The sequence below is a fragment of the Chlorocebus sabaeus genome, chromosome 1, assembly GCF_047675955.1.
Source record: "Chlorocebus sabaeus isolate Y175 chromosome 1, mChlSab1.0.hap1, whole genome shotgun sequence".
NCBI lineage: Eukaryota > Metazoa > Chordata > Mammalia > Primates > Cercopithecidae > Chlorocebus > Chlorocebus sabaeus.
Window position 1 is genome coordinate 46,204,633 of NC_132904.1, and position 19,526 is coordinate 46,224,158.

The 19,526-nt window shown below is 41.1% G+C and overlaps 1 protein-coding gene and 1 long non-coding RNA gene across 8 annotated transcripts in view; one reads left to right on the forward strand and one right to left on the reverse strand.

Annotated features, from left to right (window-relative positions):
- The window catches only part of UEVLD (UEV and lactate/malate dehyrogenase domains), a 70,026-nt gene that overhangs the window by 18,684 nt on the left and 31,816 nt on the right, over positions 1–19,526 (forward strand). For 6 of the 7 annotated variants that reach the window (XM_073017828.1, XM_008004750.3, XM_073017829.1 and 3 more), the window contains 3 exons: positions 5,246–5,409; positions 11,096–11,231; positions 12,602–12,720. In XM_073017828.1, the coding sequence (XP_072873929.1) occupies positions 5,246–5,409; positions 11,096–11,231; positions 12,602–12,720 (419 nt within the window). Of the gene's footprint in view, positions 1–1,817; positions 1,839–5,245; positions 5,410–11,095; positions 11,232–12,601; positions 12,721–19,526 lie in introns of those variants that run through there. The other variant, XM_037999586.2, reaches the window with a different exon arrangement.
- Positions 1–19,526, reverse strand: part of LOC103239125 (uncharacterized) — a 56,099-nt gene that overhangs the window by 1,891 nt on the left and 34,682 nt on the right. The window lies entirely within an intron of this gene.

Here is a 19,526-nt window from a genome sequence, read left to right on the forward strand (position 1 = left end):
ATTGTTACAGATATATGACCTGTACAGAACCTTACTGGATCTGTTCCAGTCGAGGAAAGCCTATATTAATGTCAACAAGTTCAGTTCAATTCAACAAATACTTATTGTCAACTGTGTGCCCACTGCTCTGGTAGGCTCCAGGGTACAAAGGAAAGCAAGACAGACATAGGCCTGCCCTTGGGGAGAGTTACTTTTTTCTTCTACATCTATATTTTGTTCCCCTCCTTTCCTCTCTATGTGATATAACATTATCTCCATTCCATAGGTGAAACTGAATCTTAGCCTGGTCTGATTTACCTAAGATCACACAGCTAGTGTTAGCCTGAAACTCAGACTCCAATAGGAAAATTTTACAACACAGAGGTCATGAAAGCTCAAAGAAAGGAACACATTTTAGAGTGACCTAGCAGTTTAAAATAGCTAAGTGTTTGCCCAAAGATAAAGGAAAACAAATCACTGACTTTTCTTATACTTAACTCTTCCCATGTTTCCAGACCTACTTCTCCTGTGTTCAACAAGGACTAACCTTTCAGATAAGAATCACAAGAGATGGGCCGGGTGCGGTGGCTCAAGCCTGTAATCCCAGCACTTTGGGAGGCCGAGACGGGCGGATCATGAGGTCAGGAGATCGAGACCATCCTGGCTATCATGGTGAAACTCCATCTCTACTAAAAATACAAAAAATTAGCCGGACGTGGTGGTGGGCGCCTGTAGTCCCAGCTACTCAGGAGGCTGAGGCAGGAGAATGGCGGGAACCCAGGAGGCGGAGCTTGCAGTGAGCTGAGATCCGGCCACTGTACTCCAGCCTGGGCAGCAGAGCGAGACTCTGCCTCAAAAAAAAAAAAAAAAAAAAAAAGAATCACAAGAGATTGCTTATATATAGTATGATTTTAAGAACACCAGTGAATCTTTGTTTCCAAATATTTCTCTGAAGTGGTGCCTGAAGTTTCACTATTAGAAATTCACTGTTCTTGCTGGGTGTGGTGGCTCATGCCTGTAATCCCAGCACTTTGGGAGGCCTAGGTGGGCAGATCACTTGAGGTCAGGAGTTCGAGACCAGCCCGGCCAACATGGTGAAATCCCATCTCTACTAAAAATACAAAAATTAGGCCTGATGGCACGGCCTGTAATCCCAACTACTCAGAAGGCTGAGGCAGGGGAATCTCTTAAACTCGGGAGGCAGAGGTTGCAGTGAGCCGAGATCATGCCACTGCACTCTAGCCTGGGTGACGGAGTGAGACTCAGTCTCAAAAAAAAAAAAAAAGTTCACGTTCTTTTCAAATGCAAATAATCCCAGGAAGAATAACATCTATAATCACATAATATACAGTTATGTGCTTAAAGGAAATTTTTGGTATTTGTTGAATAGTTGAGTTAGTTTGATTATTGACTGAAGGGCTTAGGAATAAGTGGCTTACTGGGGCATTAAAGATACACTGAAAGGGGGGCTGAGAAAGATTTGGAAACCAAATAGGGAGACAGCAGCATAACTTCGCTCTCCTAAAAAGAGTTCAGCATTGTACAATGAGAATACATTGCCCAAAACACACTAGGAAGCTGCATTTGGGGGGACTTCTTTCAAAGTAGGTGCTTCTTTGTGAGCTCCTGGATTATCACAAACCCCCTTAATTCCCCACTCCCCACCCCCAGTGATGACTTGTTGCTAGAGATGCACTCATGTTTTGTTCTGTGTCTGTGTATGTCCCACCATGATACCTCCTTTTGCAATAATAGGCACTCAGGAAATATGTAGGAATTCATTTTGTTTTTATGCATAGGAGAATGGATGGAGATGAATGCAGCTAGCCATGGGATCCATGCAGAGATTGCAGAGTGAGGTAGGCAGAACAGGCATAGAGCTGATTTTTCTTTTCTTTCCTTGCTTTTCCCTGCCAAGCTTTCAGACTGTTTCCTGGCTGCATAGAGAATTTTACTCAGTCCTGTTCCCCTTAAGTTGTATTCTGAATTTATCTTGGTTAGATGTTGAAAAGAAAGGAAAGGGAAGGGTATTAGGGAAAGGAGGAAGGGAGAGGAAGAAGGAAGGAAACTGATGAAGGTGATTCATTCTGAGAGATAAAGGTCAATTCTTAACCCACCCCAGTGTTTTCAAGGGTAGTTGCATATTAACAGAGGAGCTTGTGAATTTAAATGAACTACTGCTTAGTAGCATTTCAGTTTCTAATACAGAGTAGGGAGGTAACATGAGGGAAGAAAGGTTATCTGAATAACATAAAATGCTGCTCATTGGCACTATGCCTGTCCTGCAGTCACTGAGTTATGTCATTGATTCTTATGCTGGGGTCTTCCTCAGGTGCACCCCCCACCTTTTTTTTTCTGCATTATACTTTTCATTTGCTTTGGAATTGTATGAACTCAATGTGAATGCACGCTAGTTATTTCCTGCTGATCAGAAGGTCAGAATGTATATTATCTTTCTCATCTGTAAAATGGGCCAATACTAGAGCCCACCTCAGAGTTGTAAGGCTTAAACGAATTACAGTAAGTAAAACTCTTGGCATAGTGCCTGGCATATAGTAAATGCTCAGTAAATGTGGCCATTATTATTTGTCTGCCTTTATGTTTTTTGGTTTATTTATTTATTTTTTTTGGAAATGGAGTTTCACTCTTGTTGCCTAGGCTGGAGTGCAATGGCGTGATCTCGGCTCACTGCAACCTCCTGGGTTCAAGCTATTCTCCTACCTCAGTCTCCTGAGTAGCTGGGATTACAGGTATGCACCACCATGCCCAGCTAATTTTGTATTTTTAGTAGAGACGGGGTTTCTCCATGTTGGTCAGGCTGGTCTTGAACTCCCAGCCTCTGGTGATCTGCCCACCTCTGCCTCCCAAAGTACTGGGATTACAGGTGTAAGCCACTGTGCCCGGCCTTGTCTGCCTCTATTACTCTCTTTTAGTTAACTAGTTTTATTAGTGCAATGATTATACATGCTTATGCTAAAAAAAATTTAAACATTTGGGAAGGGATGAAGTGAAGCCTATATCCAACCTCCCATCTACATGAAACTTCTGTTAATATTACCTTATATTTATCTCTAGAAATTTTTGGTATTATTTCTCATACAGCCAACATTGTGTTAAGACATAATTGGCTGGGCTCGGTGGCTCACGCCTGTAATCCCAGCACTTTGGGAGGCTGAGGTGGGTGGATTATGAGATCAGGAGTTCAAGACTAGCCTGGCCAAGATGGTGAAACCCCGTCTCTACTAAAAATACAAAATATTAGCTGGGCATGGTGGCGGGTGCCTGTAATCTCAGCTACTTGGGAGGCTGAGGCAGAGAATTGCTTGAACCCAGGAGGCGGAGGTTGCAGTGAGCCGAGACCGCGCCACTGCACTCCAGCCTGGGCGACAGAGTGAGACTCTGTCTCAAAAAAAAAAAAAAAGACATAATGATACTTTTTCTTCAAACACTCATTTTTTAGAGATGTATATAATCTTCTTTTTCGTTTAAGAGAGGTTGTTGCTCTGTTTCCTAGGCTAGAGTGCAGTGGCGTGATCATAGCTATCTGTAACCTCAAATTTCTGGGCTTAAGCATTCTTCCTGCGTCAGCCTCCTGAGTGGCTAGGACTACAGATGCGCACTACCACACCAGGGTCTTGCTTTGTTGCGCAGGCTGGTCTTGAAGTCCTGTACTCAAGCTATCTGCACGTTTTGGCCTAGCAATGTATTAAGATCACACCTATCTAAACTTTGTTTACATCCAACTTAAGTTACGTTCTCATGATATAATTCCTTTAAATCTGAGGACTTTGTGTCAGGAGTTTGGACTCTTCAGTGCTGAATTACTAAAAGCTAGATGTGCAGGGTAGAAGTCAAGGTATTTGCTGATGGGAAAGAGGGAAGGAAGAAGAGACTAGTGAACTAGTGGTGAAATCTTACCATTTAGACACAGGAATCTGAGTCACCAATTGCTTTGCTAGTCATAGGCTGTTAAAATGCATGAATACTGCTGGGGAGGGCTATTGGTGGAGGCAGATCCTTGATCAACCAGGGGAATACTTTCAATAGACATTTTTTGTTTTGTTTTTTGAGACAGAGTCTTGGGCTGTCACCCTGGCTGGAGTACAATGACGCAATCTTGGTTCACTGCAGCCTCCGCCTCCTGGGTTCAGGCGATTCTCGTGCCTCAGCCTTCCAAGTATCTGGGATTACAAGTGCTTGCCACCATGCCCGGTTAACATTTTGAATTTTTAGTAGAGACGGGGTTTCACCATGTTGGTCAGGCTGGTCTCGAACTCCTGACCTCAAGTGATCCACCCACCTCGAAAGTGCTGGGATGACAGACGTGAGCCATCACACCTGGCCTTCAATAGACATTTCTTTCCTTTTCTTTAATGTGTAGTGATTAATGTAGGAAGCAACTCTTACCAGGATTTGGGCTGCCACTCTGGCTATATTAGTAAACATTTTTGAAAATTTGATTTTTTTTTTTTTTTTTTTGAGAGGCAGGGTGGATGATTTGGGCATTGTTTTGTTTTGTTTTGTTTGAGACGGAGTCTCCCATTGTCACCCAGGCTGGAGTGCAGTGGCGCAAGCTCAGCTCACTGCAAGCTCCGCCTCCCAGGTTCACGCCATTCTCCTGCCTCAGCCTTCAGGCGCCTGCCACCACACCCGGCTAATTTTTGTGTATTTAGTAGAGATGGGGTTTCACCGTGTTAGCCAGAATGGTATCCATCTCCTGACCTTGTGATCTGTAATTAAACTTACTCAAGTGTTGTACCAGTGCTCTAAAAGGAACATATTTCCAATGTGAATGTGGATGAAATGGGAGGAATAGGCCTCGATTAACATTAATCCTTTATATGTAAACCTGACTATACTACTCATTTCTTTTCTTTTTCTTTTTCTTTTTGAGACAGGGTCTCACTCCATCACCCAGGCTAGAGTGCAGTGGCACAATCATGGCTTAATGCAAATTTGACCTCCCGGGCTCAAGTCATCTGCCCATCTCAGCCTCCCCAGTAACTGGGACTGTAGGTGTGTGCCACCACACCCAGCTAATTTTAAAATTTTTTGTAGAGATGGGGTTTCTCCATGTTGCCTAGGCTGGTGTCAAACTCCTGGGCTCATGAGATCTGCTCACCTCAGCCTCCCAAAGTGCTGGGATTACAGGCTTCAGCCACCATACCCAGCCTACTCATTTCTTAAAATGCCACCTAGCTATATCATAAGTATAATGTGTGTGTTTTATTATTGTTTGAAGATATGTTTCTTTTGTCTCAAATAGGTAATAAATATAACATACCAATTCGTTTCTGGATTTTGGATTCTCACCCTTTTGCTCCGCCTATTTGCTTCTTGAAGCCAACTGCAAATATGGAAATCTCAGTCGGAAAACATGTGGATGCTCAAGGCAGAATATATTTGCCTTATCTCCAAAACTGGAGCCATGTAAGATCAATTTGGATTTTCTACAGAAAGCTTTTTTTTTTTTTAAGACTTATAATTGATTCTGCCAATACAAATAGGTATGATACTGCATTTTTTTTTCAATGATATTCTTCATGTGGTCTTTGGAATTAATTTGAAATTGAGCTGTCTAGGCTTGCCCAAGTCCCAGAACCCTGATGACAACCGCCTGTACAAAGCTGCTCCCTCCAAGTTTTACAGCCAACTCTTATTTGCTCCCTGTCTTTTTATAGTCGTTTCCCACTTGAGAAAGTACAGGAAGAGCTACTAGCAAGTAATTGGGGCATTTTTTCCAAGTCCCTTCCTATTACAGATTTTTGTGTAATATATATTTATTTGTAGTTTTGCCTGTTTTTGACTTTCATATAAGTTGAATCATACAGTATGTAATCTTTTGTGACATGCTTTGTTTTAACCAACATTAAGTTTTAAAAAGTCATCCACATTGATCTATATAACTGTAGCATTTGTTTTATGTCCTCATGTTATATAATTTTGTATTCTTCGTTTTTCATTGACCATTATATTGAGCATTTCTCCATGTAAAACTATTTTCATGATTTTTAATAGTTGCCTGATGATCCAGCATAAAGATGTTACATATTGTATCTACAAATTGCCCTATTGTAAGACATTTAATGATGAACATTTTTTTTTTTTTTTTTTTGAGACTGAGTCTCGCTCTGTCGCCCAGGCTGGAGTGCAGTGGCGCGATCTCAGCTCACTGCAAGCTCCGCCTCCTGGGTTTACGCCATTCTCCTGCCTCAGCCTCCAGAGTAGCTGGGACTACAGGCGCCCGCCACCTCACCCGGCTAGTTTTTTGTATTTTTTAGTAGAGATGGGGTTTCACCGTATTAGCCAGGATGGTCTCGATCTCCTGACCTCATGATCCGCCCGTCTCGGCCTCCCAAAGTGCTGGGATTACAGGCTTGAGCCACCGCGCCCGGCCATGATGAACATTTTTAAATGTGAATGTTTGTATATATCCAATATACATTTGATAATTTCCTAATGATAAATCTCTTGGAGTAGAATTATTGGATCAAAGATTTTAAATATTTTCAAGATTTTCTTATATATTACCAAATTGGCCTCCAAAAGGGTACACAGAATGATACATTTCTATAATCAGTAGAAATCCGTGTAGGAGGGTACCTATTTTACAGTACCTTTTCTCTAATAGAAGGTATTATCCATAAAACAAACCTTTGCTTATCTTCTATACATTGGTTTAGATGATGTATTCTCTCATTTTTGTAAGTAATTTAAAAATTTTATAAAAGGATTATTTATAATATGTTTATATGTACCCAGAAAGCTAGTAGGGCTGGGTATGTTGGAGTCAATTGAGGTTGGAGTAAAGACTGCCTTAGGATTATCACTTCTTATTTTATAGACAGCTTATAAAAGGGTGTATAATTGTAGATGCATTTTACTTTGTTTTATGTTTTTCTATATTTTTATATAGAAAACATTTAAAAAGAAGAAAAAAGGAATAGAAAAACAAAGGACATACTTCGGATTATCAGTAGTAGGAGCTGACATTTTACTTTATGAACATTTATGTTATTTGCATTACTTGATGATTCAAATAAGATTGCCAGTTAAATGTGATGAATGGGGCATAATAAAAATTTGTCAATTGGAAGGACAAAAATGGATCTTACTCTTAATTTTCAGTTATTTGGTTATTTGAGAAATTGAAATCATTTTCATTTACTTATCCGTCATACGTTTCTTCCTTTTTGAATTGTCTGTTTCTCTCCTCCATCCATTGTTACACCCTTCTTTAAACAAAACAAAACAAAACTATCCTCGAGTAGTATTTGTGACATCTGTGCCAATGTTGCAGGAATTCATGTATCCTGTTTCTTCTCTCTGGTTTTCATTGGGATCTCTTTTCATAATTTTGTTTGTTTAGTAAATCCTCGAGGATAGTCTTATAATCTAGTGAAGGTTGTGCTTAAGTTTAGTTTAGACAGTTCTGGTTTTATTTTACTGTTCTGAGCCTCTTTATTATAAGCTAAAACTAGTCTCTTTTTTTCAGACAGGGTAATGCTGTCTTCACTCACACTGGAGTGCAGTAGCACAATCAGAGCTCACTGCACCCTGAAATTCCTGGGCTCAAGTGAGTTTCCCACCTCAGCCTTCTGAGTAGCTGGGACTACAAGCATGGTCTACCATGCCCCACTAATTTTTTAATTTTTTGTGCAGACAGGATCTCCCTATGTTATCCAGGGTGGTATTGAACTCCTGGGATCAAGGCATCCTCCCACCTCAACCTCCCCAAGTGATGGGATTACAGGTGCGAGCCACAATGTCCCGCCTTAAAATTAGTCTTAAAAAGATATTACATTATTTAAATTGCCCTATTTAAAAGTACTGCAGCGTACTGTGATACCTGGCACAGTGCTTTGATCTTATGATGCCCTCTGTACTGACCTAAAGGAGACGAAAGAGTCCTTTTCCTTTTTGAGTTTGAATCACAGCCTTGATGTGGTCTCTTGTTTTATGTCCTCGTTCCTAATGTAAAAGTGCTTAACTGCTTCTTGGTTGTATTGGGTAGCATTGGGATAAGATTTTAACTGGGTGTTCTTGAATTGCTTTTACAATAAACCAATTTTATAATCTTTAAATTTATCAGCTTTTTACATTTCTGTTCTTTTCAGTCAGGGCTTCTTAGATCTACTTATGGTTGATAGAGCACATTGATTTGGAGTTTCAGATCATCCAAAGCACTGTTTGTTGTAATAACTATTTTCTAAATACAGTGCCTTTAAAGGAAAAATGAACACAGGGAAGTGACTTTGCTACAAATAATGTTGCTGTTTTAAGTATTCATATTAAATACATGCCTTCTATGTGCAACATGGCAGAAAGACTGAAAAATAACAGTAATTAATTGTGTAATTCAGAATTCATACCAATCAGTGTTGAAACTCAAACACTGCAAAAGTAGGTGGCAATATTCAGTGCTTAACAATTTTATAGCGTTAGTATATCTGAGAAATGAGTGCTCAGGTGGATTTATCCTTGCAAGCATGTTTTTATAAGAATTGTGGGTATGCCTCTCATAACAATTGTTTTCTGTATCTTGAAAAAGTATTCTTCACATTTTAAATGGGTTTATATTAGAGAATTCTTTTTTTTTTTTTTTTTTTGAGATGGAGTCTCACTCTGTCGCCCAGGCTGGAGTGCAGTGGCGCGATCTCCGCTCACTGCAAGCTCCTCCTCCCAGGTTCACGCCATTCTCCTGCCTCAGCCTCCTGAGTAGCTGGGACTATAGGCGCCTGCCGCCATGCTCGGCTAATTTTTTTTGTATTTTTAGTAGAGATGGGGTTTCACCGTGTTAGCCAGGATGGTCTTGATCTCCTGACCTCATGATCCGCCCGCCTCAGCCTCCCAAAGTGCTGGGATTACAGGCGTGAGCCACAGCACCCAGCCTTGTTTTTGTTTTTAATTTTAACCTTTCTACTACGCATATAGTGACATCTCACCCTATATTAGAGAATTCTTTTTTTTTTTTTTTTTTTTTTTTTTGAGACGGAGTCTTGCTCAGACGTCCAGGCTGGGGTGCGGTGGCACGATCTCGGCTCACTGCAAGCTCCGCCTCCCGGGTTCACGCCATTCTCCTGCCTCAGCCTCCCGTGTAGCTGGGACTACAGGCGCCCGCCACCTCGCCCGGCTAGTTTTTTGTATTTTTTAGTAGAGACGGGGTTTCACCGTGTTAGCCAGGATGGTCTCGATCTCCTGACCTCTTGATCCACCCGTCTCGGCCTCCCAAAGTGCTGGGATTACAGGCTTGAGCCACCGCGCCCGGCCTAGAGAATTCTTTAATGCACACTTGTCAAATATGTATTTGTAGTACCAATGTTACCTTTTTATTTTTTGTTTTAGATGTAAGAGCATGCTCATATGTTAGGTAGTTACATAAATTGTTACATTAGTTTTCCTTATGTAATACCTTTTTGTTTATGTGGTTCAAATATGTTCTTTCCTTAAAAAAAAAAAGTACTGCAGCACCTTTAAGTTCCACATGCAGTTGGAATTATAATTATGTAGCATAATTATATAGAACTTTGGAGCTAGAAGGAATCTAGAGGTCATCTAGGCCGGGGATTGCAGTTTCTCCAAGAGATTCAGAGGGTCGCGTTAGGCCTATAGAATTTGTTTGAACAGCACAGTTCGTTTTGTTTTACCTTGTTTTGTTTTGTTCTTAATGTAAATTTGAATGCCTATTGGCATGCACTTTCCAATTTGCCACAATAACTGTCTCTCCAGATTTTCTTATACTTGCCAGCTTCACACATTTAATGTTGTCTGCTTGGTCCCCAAAGGTATTTGAATTCTTGGCCCTAATAGCCTCGTCTCCTTACTTTATAAATAGTGAAACCCACACTCTGAGAAATTAAGCACTTTAAAAATGAGCATACTACTAAATATTGCTAAGAATAATAATAAACATCTGTTTTACACTCACGGCTTATAGTTTGCATTCATTGACTCATTTATTACTCATAACAACCATTTGGGACTTATTATTCACATTGTATTGCTGATGACACTGAAGCTCAGACAGGTTAATGAATTTCATCAAGGTTGCTTAACCAATTACATTAAAAGAATATAGTACCAGATTAGATAGTATTTTATCAGTGTTAATTTTCTGATTTGATAATAGTTAAAAGGAGAATGTTTTTCTCTTTTAGGAAATATACATTAAAGTACTTAGGGGTAAAAGGACATCATGTTTGCAGTTTACTTGTTCAGTTCAGTTCAGAAAAACTAGAGAAGGAAAGACTAAACAAGCAAATGTGATAAAATGTTAACATTTGAGTAACTGGGTGAAGAGTATATGTACTATTTTTGCAACTTTTCTGTCAGTCTGAAATTATTTCAAAATGAAAGTTTAAAAAAAAAAAAAAAAGAGTTTCCAAACCTAGGTATTAGGCTATTAAGCACATTCATGCTATTATTCTACTTTTGGGAAATGTTGAATTAGCATTTCTTCTTCCTTTATTTTTCAGTTAAAAGTATTCAATAATTTTTCAGTGAAAAGCATTGCAACAGTTAAAAGTATCATATAGGCCGGGCGCGGTGGCTCAAGCCTGTAATCCCAGCACTTTGGGAGGCCGAGATGGGCGGATCACAAGGTCAGGAGATCGAGACCATCCTGGCTAACACGGTGAAACCCCGTCTCTACTAAAAATACAAAAAATTAGCCGGGCGAGGTGGCGGGCGCCTGTAGTCCCAGCTACTCGGGAGGCTGAGGCAAGAGAATGGCGTAAACCCGGGAGGCGGAGCTTGCAGTGAGCTGACATTCGGCCACTGCACTCCAGCCCGGGTGACAGAGCAAGACTCCGTCTCAAAAAAAAAAAAAAAAAAAAAAAAAGTATCATATAATTTGTATGATGGTTTTCAAAATATGAGAACATGATTGAATACTTCTTTTTGACTAACTCTAAAAGACTGTATAGGTTAAAAGCTTTTTTGTTTGTTTTGTTTTGAGATGAAGTCTCACTCTGTTGCCCAAGCTGGAGTGTAGTGGTGCAACCATAACTCACTGCATCTCAGACTCCTGGGCTCAAGTGATACTCCTGCCTCAACAAAGGTAGTATTGTTCAGCAAAATTTTTGTGTAACTTTTCTGTTTTTTGTGTATTCTACAGCCTAAATCTGTCATTGTTGGATTAATTAAAGAAATGATTGCCAAGTTTCAAGAGGAACTTCCCCTGTATTCTCTACCATCATCTGATGAGGCACGGCAGGTAGACTTGCTAGCCTATATTGCAAAAATCACTGAAGGTTTGTATATTTGTCAGGCAGATTGTCTTGAGAGTTATGAGTTACCAGTTTCTCACAGAAATCATTTACTTTCTGCCACTTGATTTTTATAAATAAATTTGTGTGCATATGTACATCTGTTTTTGAAATAAGAAATTCCTGTGCCTCAGGCCAGGCACGGTGGCTCACCCCTGCAATCCCAGGACTTTGGGAGGCTGAGGCAGGCAGATCACCTGAGGTCAGGAGTTCGAGACCAGCTTGGCCAACATGGTGAAACCCCATCTCTACTAAAAATAAAAAAATTAGCTGGGCGTGGTGGCTGGTGCCTGTAATCCCAGCTACTTGGGAGACTGAGGTGGGAGAATCACTTGAACCCGGGAGGCAGAGGTTACAGTGAACTGAGATTGAACAACTGCCCTCCAGCCTGGGCAACAGAGCAAGACTCCATCTCAAAAAAAAAAGAAAGAAAGAAATTCCTTTGCCTCTATCATAGGATATTACCATGTAATTCCAATAAATATTTTTTATTTGTTTGTTTATTTTTTTGAGATGGAGTCTCGCTGTGTTGCCCAGGCTGAAGTGCAGTGGTACCATCTGGGCTCACTGCAACCTTTGCCTCCTGGGTTCAAGCGATTCTCCTGCTTCAGCCTCCCATGTTGCTGGGACTACAGGCATGCCCAGCCAATTTTCGTATTTTTGATAAGGATGAGGTTTTGCCATGTTGGTCAGGCTGGTCTTGAACTCCTGACCTCAGGTGATCCTTCCGCCTTGGCTTCCCAAAGTTCAGGGATTATAGGCATGAGCCACCGTGCCTGGCCAGGTTTCTAAAAGTGTAGAGAATTAGTGTTAAGCAGATAAAACAATTCTTGTATTGTTCAACACCACTTGACATATGTTAATGATCCCAAATCTTTTTTCATGATATGTATATGTAGCTTGTTGGCTTATTCAGTATATTGGACCAGAATATCTTTGCTTCTCCTTGATTCTCATTAAGGATGAAAGCAAATACCTATGTTTGAAACATTTTGGTAAGGTGTTAGACATATTTTTTTATTGTAGACCGGAGTAATGAGTTGGAATATTTTTCAGAATTATGGAAATCCTACTTTTTTAGAGTCTTATATATTTTAAAAGTGTTTACAAAGATACGTTCTCTTTAGAAGGATAATTTCTATTTAGTCGAATATTTAATAGGAGACGTCTGTCTTCCTTGCATTCATTTGTTCAGTAGTATTTTTTGCCCATTGTTCAGTAGTATTTTTTGCCCATTATGGAGTAGCACCATATTTTCTCTCTAAGCTATGAAGCCTGCTATATATTTTTTTAAAGGATCCTAAAAAAATTGTTGATATTTTTGAATTCTCAGGATAATTCACTTTTCTTTCTAGGTGTTTCAGGTATAAATTCAAAGAGCTGGGCAAATCATGAGAATAAAACAGTCAATAAAGTTACTGTGGTTGGAGGTGGAGAGCTGGGTATTGCCTGCACATTAGCAATTTCAGCAAAGGTATGTAAACATAGTGCTTATAAAGACATCTATCATAGTGCCACACTTCTAGGCAGGTTATGTTTTACACACCAAAAAAATGCCTTCATTTTGTCATGTGGGAAAACCTTATTTTGGCTTAAAATATATTTAGTAAGTTGACAAAAAAAAAAAAATAGCTGAAAGCTTTCATAAGTGATGTTGCCTCTTAATTAGTAGTTAGGCTTAGAAAAAGTGATTTGAACAATGGGCTTATCCTCATCCAAGGGCAACCTCAACTTGACATTCATATGACTTAGTCATAAATTCTTTTGTATTTTCTGAATCATGCCATTTTAATTAACCTCTTATTTAATATAATAATTTCAGGTCTTCCTAAAATTAGCTTTTTTAAAAAAAAAAAGATTGCCTTTTCTTATATAATTACTTTCTTTTAGGATCATAGTTTCTGAGTTGATATGTTATACTAGTTTAGGGTGTATTTTTTCATCAGTCCTTTTCACTAGTCTCTGCATAAATTGTTTGCAGAAAGGCTTAAATTCCTTTCCAGAGAGGTTCAAAAGACCTGCCTGCCTCCCTCCAGAGCCCAGTATCATGATAACAGCATGTCTTTTGTCATTTGAGAGATGTAGCCCTGAATAGAATAGCTGTCCCTCTATATATTTATTTGGTGGCTGGCATTAGTTTTTCTTTTCTGTATATATTGGATTGTTTTGCCATCTAAATTCTTCCTTTTCCATTTAAGACTCACATATGTCTTGGAGGTGGGTTCTACTTGAGCAAATAAATTATATCCATGGAGTTAGAATATCTTAAAAGCTGGCTGCTCAGAATTAAATATGCCAACTTTTGGCATACTATAGTTTTATTTTTTTCACCCTCCATTTGAATACACTATAATACTCTATTACCCCCTTTTTTTTTTGAGGTGGAGTCTTGCTCTGTCGCCCAGGTTGGAGTGTAGTGGTACGATCTTGGCTCGCCGCAGCCTCTACCTCCTGGGTTCAAGCGATTCTCCTGCCTCAGCCTCCAGAGTAGCTGGGACTACAGGCATGCGCCACGACGCCCAGATAATTTTTGTATTTTTAGCAGAGATGGTGTTTTGCCACGTTGGCCAGGCTGATCTCGAACTCTTGACCTCAAGTGATCCACCTGCCCTGGCCTCCCAAAGTGCTGGGATTACAAGTGTGAGCCACCGTACCTGGCCTGCTATTACCTCTTTTTTTTTTTTTTTTGAGACGGAGTCTTGCTCTGTCGCCCAGGCTGGAGTGCAGTGACCGGATCTCAGCTCACTGCAAGCTCTGCCTCCCGGGTTTATGCCATTCTCCTGCCTCAGCCTCCCGAGTAGCTGGGACTACAGGCACCTGCCACCTCGCCCGGCTAGTTTTCTGTATTTTTTAGTAGAGACGGGGTTTCACCGTGTTAGCCAGGATGGTCTTGATCTCCTGACCTCATGATCCGCCCGTCTCGGCCTCCCAAAGTGCTGGGATTACAGGCTTGAGCCACCGCGCCCGGCCTGCTATTACCTCTTAATTAGAATTTGAGTTGTATTCAGTCTTTTGTCCCTAAATAAATGCTTCTATAAACATTTCAAGTTGCTTATTTTTTTCATCTGCATTTTTATTTCGTCATACATTATTTTATTTTATTTTATTTTATTTTATTTTATTTATTTATTTATTTATTTATTTATTTATTTATTTAGACAGGGTCATGTTCTGTCGCACAGGCTGAAATGCAGTGGTGCAATCTCAGCTTACTGCACCTTCTGCCTCCCCAGCTCAAGCCATCCTCCCACCTCAGCCTTCCAAATAGCTGGGCTTACAGGCGCCAGCCACCGTCCCCACTAATTCTTGTATTTTTTGTAGAGACAGGGTTTCTCCATATTTCCCAGGCTGGTCTTGAATTTCTGGGCTCAAGCAATCCTCTTGCCTCAGCCTCCCAAAGTGCTGGGAGTACAAGCATGCCCCACTGCACCCAGCCTGGTTGTACATAATTTTAAAAAATAGTACTAGTGAGTCAGAGGGCATGAATGGTTTTTAAAGCACTTATGACATAGTGCCAGATCGCTCTTCGGAAAGGCAGAGCTAATTTATGCTACTAATAACATGCACATCAACCGATTTTTTACATCCCTAACAGTACTAAGTTTTATTTATTTGTAATTATTTGTAGAAAGTCATGGTTTTTCGTTTTTGTTTTTGAGACCAGGTTTCTCTCTGTTGCCCAGGTTGGAGTGCACTGGTGTGATCATGGCTCACTGTAGTCTCTATCTCCTGGGCTTAAGAGATCTTCCACCTCAGCTTCCTGAGTAGCTGGGACCACAGGGGTGTGCCACTACACCTAGGTAATTTTTAATTTTTTTGTGGAGATAGGTCTCCCTGTGTTGTCTAGATTGGTCTTGAACCCCTGGTTTAGACTATCTTCCTGCCTTGGCCTCCCAAAGTGCTGGGATTACAGGCCTGAGTCATTGCTTCTGGCCATGTTTTTAAACTGTTAGAAGAATCTCACTGTCATTATTTGTCTGTGAATTGTCTGGGTGGAAAATTTGCCATTTTTGGGCTGGGCCCGGTGGCTTACACCTATACTCCCAGCACTTTGGGAGGCCATAGCAGGAGAATCACTTGAGCCCAGGAGTTTGAGACCAGCCTGGGCAACACAGCGAGATCCCCATTTCTATAAATTTTTTTTTTTTTTTTTTTTTTTTTTTTGGAGATGGAGTCTCACTCTGTCTTCCAGGCTGGAATGCAGTAGCATGATCTCAGCTCACTGCAACCTCCATATCCCGGGTTCAAGCAATGCTTCTACCTCAGCCTCCTGAGTAACTGGGATTACAGGCATTTGCCACTATACCCAGCTAATTTTTGCATTTTTAGTAGAGAGGGGGTTTCGCTATGTTGGGCAGGCTGGTCTTGAACTCTTGACCTCAGGTGATCTGCCTGCCTCAGTCTCCCAAAGTGCTGGGATTACAGGTGTGAGCCACTGCACCCGGCCTACAAAAATTAAAAATTAGCCAGGTGTGGTGGTGCACACTGGTAGTCCCAGCAACTTGGGTGGCTGAGGATTACTTGAGCCTGGGAGGTTGAGGCTGCAGTGAACTGTGATTGTGCTGCTGCACTCTGGCCTGGGCAATACAGTGAGACCCTGTCTCAAAAAAAAAATTCTGTTTTTCTTTTTAAACATCAATATTTTGATACAAAGTACAATATGCGTAAGCCACTATTATGACTGCAACAGTGATAGCACTCATAATAGTGGCAACAAAAGTGGTGGTAGCAGCAGTAACTAACCTTTACAGAATGCTTATTAGGTAACAGGCACTTGTCTAAACACTTGACTCTTTTTGTTTTTTTCTTGAGATGGAGTTTCGCTCTGTTACCCAGGCTGGAGTGCAGTGGTGCAATCTTTTTTTTTTTTTTTTTTGAGACGAAGTCTCTCCCTGTTGCCTACGCTGGATTGCAGTGGCACGATCTCAGCTCACTGCAACCTCAGCCTCCTGGGTTCAAGTGATTCTCTTGCCTTAGCCTGGGATTACAGGCGCCCATTACCACACCTGGCTAATTTTTGTATTTTTAGTAGAGACGGGGTTTCACCATGTTGGCCAGGCTGGTCTTGAGCTCCTGACCTTAGGGAATCTACCTGCCTCAGCCTCCCAAAGTGCTGAGATTACAAGCGTGAGCCACTGTGCCCGGCTAGTGGTGTGATCTTGACTCACCACAACCTCTGCCTCCTGGGTTCAAGCGATTCTCCCACCTCAGCCTCCCAAGTAGCTGGGATTACAGGTATGTGCCACCATGCCCGGTTAATTTTTGTACTTTTAGTAGAGATGGGATTTCACTGTGTTGGCTAGGCTGGTCTGGAACTCCTGACCTCAGGTGATCCACTCGCCTTGGCCTCCCAAAGTGCTGGGATTACAGGCATGAGCCACCATGCCTGGCCCACTTGACTCATTTTTATAACAACCCTTTGTTTAAGTACTGTTATTACTGCCGTTTTACAAATGAAGAAACAAAGGCATAGGGAGGTTACCCAAGTTGCCCCAAATCACACTGTTAATAAATGATGAAGCAAGAACTTAAAAGACCAAGTAATCTGTTTATTAGAGCCTGTATTATAGAGCCTTACTACTCAAAGTGTGGCTTTCAAACTAGCAGCATTGGTACCACCTGAGTTCTTGCTGGCAATGGATAATCCAGGCCCCTTCCCAGACCTACTGAAACAAAATCTGCATTTTTTTTTTTTTTTATTGAGATGGAGTCCCACTCTGTCCCAGGCTGGAGTGCAGTGGCACGATCTCCACTCACTGCAACCTCCACCTCCCGGGTTCAAGAGATTCTCCTGCCTCAGCCTCCCAACTAGTTGGGACTACAAGCACGTGCCACCACGCCCGGCTAATTTTTGTATTAGAGACAGGGTTTCACCATGTTGGCTAGGGGGCTCTCGAACTCCTGAGCTCAGGCAATCCACCTGCCTTGGCTTCCCAAAGTGCTCAGATTCCAGGGCTAAGCTACTATGCCTGGCCAAAATCTGCATTTTAATAAAATCCCTGGTGATAATATATGCTTCACTGATTGATTACATGGTGATATATTAAAGCTTTTTCAATCTCTGCTATAAACCACTATATTATATTGTCTCATTATTGTTGTTACTGATGAACATTTTGTTGTTCCTAGTCTTGCGAATATCCTTAATATTGTATTCTTTTACGCATGTACTGATAAATTTGTAGGATGATTTCTATAAATGAATCGATGGATTAAAGGAGTTAATGTTTTAAATTTTTGTTAGAAAATTGTCAATTATCTTTTATTAATTATACCAGTTTATTGCCCTACCCATAATATGTAAGAATACTTATTTTCCCACAACTACTGCTAAACTTTTGGATTTTTTTGTGCCTTATAAATGAAAATAGTAACTCATAGTTTTCTTTGCATTTTCCTTATGGGTATAGTTAGCATAAAATTAATAACTATGTTTTAGAGGGGATTACTATATGTAAGCCCTGTGTCACATAATTAATCCTTATAACCACATAAAGTAAGGCCGAATTCAGTGACTGTCCTGGTGTCGCATAGCTAATCCATAGTGTAGCAGGGTTATTTTCTTTCTTTGCGTGTGTGTGTTTGTGTGTGTGGAGATGGGGTTTTGCCATGTTGCCCAGGCTGATCTGAAACTCCTGGGCTCAAACCTATGCCCATCTGTCCTTCCAAAGTGCTGGGATTACAGGTGTGAACCACCATGCCCAGCCAGGGTTGTTTTCTTAACCATCATACTTTCTGCCTGATAGTCTGGTAGATCTTTGGGTACTTTTGCCCGTGAATCCTAAAATAGGAGATATCCTCCAGTCTCCTAGTACTTTGGAGAAAGACCTTCCATAAAGGTAAACTGATTTTTAGGAGTTTCTATGCTGTTATTTACAGTCTGCCCACTGTGCCATCCTATTTAGAGACATGTGGAGTATTTTCCATGAGATCTCTGGGGACAGTACTGCATGATAATAGGATTTGATTTTAGATTTTATAGCTATTATACTTTTTTTTTTTTTTTAAGAAAAAGCTGGCCAGGCATGGTGGCTCACGCCTGTAATGCCAGCACTTTGGGAGGCCAAGGCGGGCGGATCACGAGGTCAGGAGATCGAGACCATCCTGGCTAACATGGTGAAACCCTGTCTCTACTAAAAATACAAAAAAAATTTAGCTGGGCATGGTGGCAAGCGCCTGTAATCCCAGCTACTCTGGAGGCTGAGGCAGGAGAATGGCGTGAACCCGCGAGGCAGAGCTTGCAGTGAGCCAAGATCGCACCACTGTACTTGAGCCTGCGCGACAGAGTGAGACTCCGTCTCAAAAAAAAAAGAAAAAGAAAAAGCTGGCATTATTTTTTAACTTTTCTGCTATAAATAAGACACCCAAATAGACCCAAAAGCTCTTTCGGAATGAAAATAACATCAAAATGAAAACATAAATCAAGAGCAATAGCAGAAGTATTGAGTGCACCAAGTCATCTTTATTAACTCATCCCATTAAAAGAAACCTGCAGGGGCCAGGCATGGTGGCTCATGCCTGTAATCCCAGCACTTTGAGAGGACGAGGCAGGCAGATCACTTGAGGTCAGGAGTTCGAAACCAGCCTAGCCAACATGGTGAAACCCCATCTCTACCAAAAATGTAAAAAATTAGCCAGGTGTGATGGCACGTGCCTGTAATCCCAGCTACTCAGGTGGCTGAGGCAGAAGAATTGCTTGAATCTGGGAGGTGGAGGTTACAGTGCTGAGCTCGTGCTACTGCACTCCAGCCTGGGTGACAGAGCAAGACTCCTCCTCAAAAAAAAAAAAAAAAAGAAAAAAGAAAAGAAAAGAAAAGAAAACCTGCAGAGTCGGGCGCAGTGGTTCACACCTGTACTTCCAGCACTTTGGGAGACCAAGGCAAGGGCATCACCTGAGGTCAGGAGTTCATGACCAGCCTGGTCAATATGGTGATACCCCGTTTCTACTAAAAATACAAAATTAGCTGGGCATGGTGGTGCATGCCTGTAATCCCATCTACTTGGGAGGCTGAGGCAGGAAAATCACTTGAACCTAGGAGGCAGAGATTGCAGTGAGCCGAGATCATACCATTGCACTCCAGCCTGGGCGACGAGTGAAACTCCGTCTCAAAAGAAACCTGCAATCTGTGACTGGTGAGTTAAGCCCTGTTAGAACTTTTAGTAGTCAAGCCTACAGGATTACTTATTGAAGTTTGTAATTTCTTTTTTTTTTTTTTTTTTTTTTGAGATAGAGTCTCGCTCTGTCGCCCAGGCTGTAGTGCAGTGACACGATCTTGGCAC